This window comes from Anomaloglossus baeobatrachus, chromosome 7 (genome assembly GCF_048569485.1).
Source record: "Anomaloglossus baeobatrachus isolate aAnoBae1 chromosome 7, aAnoBae1.hap1, whole genome shotgun sequence".
Lineage (NCBI taxonomy): Eukaryota > Metazoa > Chordata > Amphibia > Anura > Aromobatidae > Anomaloglossus > Anomaloglossus baeobatrachus.
The window spans coordinates 175,865,156-175,870,115 of record NC_134359.1 but is presented as its reverse complement, the minus strand read 5'-3'; the positions used below and the strand labels follow the sequence as shown (position 1 = coordinate 175,870,115).

General features: G+C 42.7%; 1 protein-coding gene across 1 annotated transcript; it reads right to left on the bottom strand.

Moving 5' to 3' along the window:
• Positions 1-337: 337 nt before the first annotated feature.
• On the bottom strand, positions 338-2,607 carry LOC142246033 (uncharacterized). The gene is made up of 6 exons (XM_075319044.1): positions 2,498-2,607; positions 2,346-2,423; positions 2,188-2,265; positions 1,877-2,090; positions 1,640-1,796; positions 338-1,510 (listed from the first exon to the last, which is right to left on the bottom strand). The coding sequence occupies exons 1-6, from the start codon at positions 2,537-2,539 to the stop codon at positions 385-387; spliced, it is 1,695 nt and encodes a 564-aa protein (XP_075175159.1). The 5' UTR covers positions 2,540-2,607; the 3' UTR covers positions 338-384.
• Between the last annotated feature and the right edge of the window lie 2,353 nt (positions 2,608-4,960).

The window sequence follows — 4,960 nt, the reverse complement described above, 5'->3', positions numbered from 1 at the left end:
CCTCTTTGTCAGACTACACCAGTCCTGGATTTAGGAGTAGTGTTGCCTGTTCAACAATCCGTGACATATATGCTAACTATTTTGTGTCCCCAGAAGGTAGAGTAGATTGGCAAGATCAAATGGTGTAAGATTTTTCTTCAGTTTTATAACAAATAAAAATAATTATAAATAAATTAAATAATATCTTGTTAACCTTGTTAATTTTAATCTTTCACTCGCTTTAAAAATTTGTAATTTTTACCCCGTCAAATTACAACATGTTATGTTTTTGTATTACCTTATTATTAACTTAACTTGCTAAATAATATTCACACCAAAAAAAACAAGAACAAATAAATACTTTTCAACCAAAAACGTTTATTTTTTATTACATAGATAAATAAATTATAAATTTGTAAATCTTGGGCTTGGGGTGGAGATAGTACTGGAGGGGCTGACAGGTGGGAACACACGCACAGTTGGAGTATTGAGGGTGGAAAGTGGTGTTGGTGGTGGTGGTGGGGAAGTAACAGAAGATGAAGGTGTGGTAGAGAAACCAAGAGGGAAACCAGGAGATGGGATGGGATTTGGTAAGGATTGAGGGGTGGAGTGGAGGGATTGGGAGACAGAAGAGGTGGCGGGTGAATTAGTGGTTTGAGTTGGGGTCATGATGGTTGTGGAAGGCGAGATGTGGTAGTGGGTAGGAAGTGTAGGGGCAGATGTGGTTGGGAGCTGGTACTGGCCCGCAGGCTGGTACTGGGCCGCAGGCTGGTACTGGGCCGCAGGCTGGTACTGGGCATCAGGCTGGTACTGGGCAGCAGGCTGGTACTGGGCAGCAGGCTGGTACTGGGCAGCAGGCTGGTACTGGGCTGCAGGCTGGTACTGGGCAGCAGGCTGGTAATGGGCAGCAGGGGGAGTAGGGACAATGGCTGGAGGGGGGGCAGGTGGTCTTGTAGGGGTGGGTGGAGGTGGTTGGGAGTCAACCTGCCCCAGAGCCTTCCGTGTGGCTTGCATTACATGCATCTGATGGTCAAGAGATAGCTTTTCCATGCGCTCTAGTACGGCTTGAAAAAAACAATGATTGGGAGATTTACTTGCATCTAAATGCAGCCTGTCCAGACGCGTGCACAATTCGTGTGTATTTTTTTCCATATTTGCATTTAGGAAGCTAAAAGATGCACGATTTTGTTCTGATAATAATTGAATGGCGTTCTGGAAGGCTGCATTTAGATGCAAGAACTCTGGCGCATAGCTCTTTTCCTGACCCCTATGACGCTGACGCCCAGAACCCAAAGGTGTTCTACTGAGGGCAGCAGTGTCAGAGGGGTGGGGTAGGGGAAAAGCTATCTCATCACCAGCAGCTTCAGGTAATGAAGTCTCACGGGAAGCTCCAGCGCAGGTGGATGGGACAGATGTAGATGGAAGGGAAGGTTCAGATGGGTGGGGTCTGTGCGTGTGTTCACCAGTGGCGGACTGTTCAGGGATCGCTCCTGTCGGGTTCGATGCAGGCTCCTGAGTGCTGCAGACGGTGCTGTTAAAAAGAGGAAAAACAAAACAATAATTAATTTAATTGCTATACATTGGCCCTGACTAAAAAAAAAAAGCAAAAAAAAACAGACATAAAATATTATACTTTGTACATATTGTGTGGAATATTTACCTTCTGCACACCATAGTTGTCCGGAGGAACGACAACGCTCTAAAGTAACGGTACTTCGATCTGCGTCCTCCGGATCCACTCGGGGCCTGCATCTCTTGATTTAACTCCTTTTTGAAGCGATCCCTGATAGACCGCCACCGCTTCTGAAGTTTGTCACCTGAAAGTGGAAAGCAGAAAGTGGTTATTATACAACACATTACATCAGGCAGCATAACCTACTGAACTGTGAATACTTACGCTGTTTCTTCTGGCCACGAGAATTGAGCTCCCCCCAACCTTCTACCGCTGCGTGGCATACCTCGTCCCAGAGTCGACGGGTTACGATCGAATCAGCGTGGCGGCGGTCAGCCATGTTCCACAGCGGCTCCCTCTCTCTAACTTCATCGATGAGGAGGTCGATGTTGATAAATCCGGCCTCCTCACCGTCAGAATCGGGAGCACGCTGGGATGCCTGTTCAAAGAAAGAAAAAAGAAATTAAAAAAAAAAATAGACAAAAATTCACACTGACATGAAAAAAAAAAAAAATAAAAAAAAAAAAAAACCTTACACTATGACCACCGCCACCTCGACGACGACCCTGGGACGGTCTTGGGGGAGCTCTATCATGAGCCCTAGAAGTTGAAGCCTTTAGTGAAGAAAACAAAAAAACATTATTTACTTATATGTTTGGTGTGCTGTGGTAAACAATTCCTGTTTGAAACTTACACTATGATCGCCCGCTCCGTGTCTTTCTCCACCCCTTCCGTCCTCTTCTGGCAGCATCTCCTGTGATGTTTCGGCCACCTGTGTAAATGTCGTTGATTTAAAAAAATGTTTTTTTTTGTATTTTTTAAAAAAAAAACAAAAAAAAAAAATACCTCAGTTTGTGAACCGAAGGGCGGGCTACCAGAAGACGACATTTTTTTGATTACAGGCCACGCACAACAGGACCTCAACCTCAGGAACACTCTTGCACTGCCACGGAAGATAAAAGGACCCAGCAACAGGATGCCCAGAAATGTACCGCAACACTGCACCTGCAAAAAAAGAAAAAAAAATGTCTAAGTACATGTACGCAGCTCACAGCAGTGATCTGTGGACAGTACTGTGGACATTACCTCAGGAACACTCTTGCACTGCCACGGAAGATAAAAGGACCCAGCAACAGGATGCCCAGAAATGTACCGCAACACTGCACCTGCAAAAAAAGAAAAAAAAATGTCTAAGTACATGTACGCAGCTCACAGCAGTGATCTGTGGACAGTACTGTGGACATTACCTCAGGAACACTCTTGCACTGCCACGGAAGATAAAAGGACCCAGCAACAGGATGCCCAGAAATGTACCGCAACACTGCACCTGCAAAAAAAGAAAAAAAAATGTCTAAGTACATGTACGCAGCTCACAGCAGTGATCTGTGGACAGTACTGTGGACATTACCTCAGGAACACTCTTGCACTGCCACGGAAGATAAAAGGACCCAGCAACAGGATGCCCAGAAATGTACCGCAACACTGCACCTGCAAAAAAAGAAAAAAAAATGTCTAAGTACATGTACGCAGCTCACAGCAGTGATCTGTGGACAGTACTGTGGACATTACCTCAGGAACACTCTTGCACTGCCACGGAAGATAAAAGGACCCAGCAACAGGATGCCCAGAAATGTACCGCAACACTGCACCTGCAAAAAAAGAAAAAAAAATGTCTAAGTACATGTACGCAGCTCACAGCAGTGATCTGTGGACAGTACTGTGGACATACCTCTTCCCTGGAGCACTGGACTGGAGGACAGCAGAAGTTGAAGTCAGGAGCCGGCAGGAAGTGTGTAGAATGTGCTGGATCCTTTTATAAGTTTTGTGATGAGGAAAAAAAAAAATTTGCGCATGCTCTGTTTAACAAACCGGATGCGGTCACCGCATCCGGTTTAAACCGCATTGCGCCGGATCCGGCATGCATAGACACCCATTGTATACAATGCCGTATTGCGCCGGATCCGGCAGAATGCGGTTTTTTTAAGGGGACAAAAAACGTTACATGATACGTTCTATCCGGCCGCCGCATTCAATTATTTTGCCGCATCCGGAAAAAAACGGATGCAACGCAAAGCCATCAGGTACAATCCGGCAACAATGCAAGTCTATGGGGGATAAACGGATGCGGTACCGGATCCGTTTTACCCGTTTTTTTCCGGATTGAACCTGATGGCAAAAAACTGATGTGTGAAAGTAGCCTTAATCATGGAGTGAGTAGTATTTCCAAGAGGCAAGTATTTGATACAAATCCAAAGAAGCGTCATAGGGAGGAATCATGGTGCTAATTAAAAAACAATTATTCACAGCTTGTGCACATATTGAAAGACACATAAAACAAACAAAAATACACATTTGTGGCTTAAAAACAATAGTATCATAGAAAAAACACACAAACTGTGAAAAATATATAAAAACACATAACAATAGATTGATAGTGTATCATAGATAAAACTAAAAAATCCATGTATATAGAGGTAAGGAAGCAAAAAAGAAAAATTGAGTAAATGTGTAAACTGGTCTTTGGGAGATACAGAAATTTAGGAGATGGTGGAGATGTTATCGGGAAAAAGGATTGATATGATAATATTTATATAATGAAATTACTTCAGATAATGCATACCCCATCATAAATGTTTTATGAAAGAAAACTGACATATTAAGGAAATACGTGTCAGTGTATTAGGTGTATGGTGAATATGAATCATAAGGGAAAGTACTATAAATATTGTGAAGATTTATTATATTGTCTAGTTTTTTGTATGTTTTTCTTTTTCTTTTTTCTTTCCTTTTCCCTTTACATCCTTCTCTGTTATTAGTACTTTCAAATAGGAAGGATCCCATCATAAAATTTATTAAATGAGTTATCAAGGAATCAATGTATTGAATAGTGACGTGTTGTAAAAATTACAAATGCGATTCCATGAGAACGGACATAAGTTAGCTTCACATGTTAAATGCTGCTTCGTACCAATTGTAGCAGCAGCAAAAGACTGCAGCAGTGACATAATATATGTTATCAGCAGTTGAGTATGTCTGGAATTTCTTAGGAAAGCATAGATGTGAAGAAAGCTGGTTGATAAATTGCCCGAAATGATACAAGAGGTGTCGGTGCATTAGAAAAGTCGCAAGTAAGTTCTTCAAAGCCAAAAGAGGGAAGACATCAAAAGGAATAATCAAACTGCGTTCTGGACATGGCTTCAATCAGAAAGGAGATCGTAGCAACAGCTTAGTATATGCTAATGAGGTGACACCACAAGTAAGAGGATGACTATCCGATGAAAAACAGAAATGTGTGAGAGAAAGTGTGTA

Excerpts from the sequence above, each read along its gene's own strand:
- LOC142246033 (XM_075319044.1), bottom strand. The coding sequence starts at position 2,539 with ATGTCGTCTTCTGGTAGCCCGCCCTTCGGTTCACAAACTGAG. Across the intron at positions 2,266-2,345 it reads ACGGAGCGGGCGATCATAGT|GCTTCAACTTCTAGGGCTCA; the intron begins GTAAGTTTCAAA and ends TCTTCACTAAAG. Across the intron at positions 1,511-1,639 it reads ACAACTATGGTGTGCAGAAG|CACCGTCTGCAGCACTCAGG; the intron begins GTAAATATTCCA and ends TCTTTTTAACAG.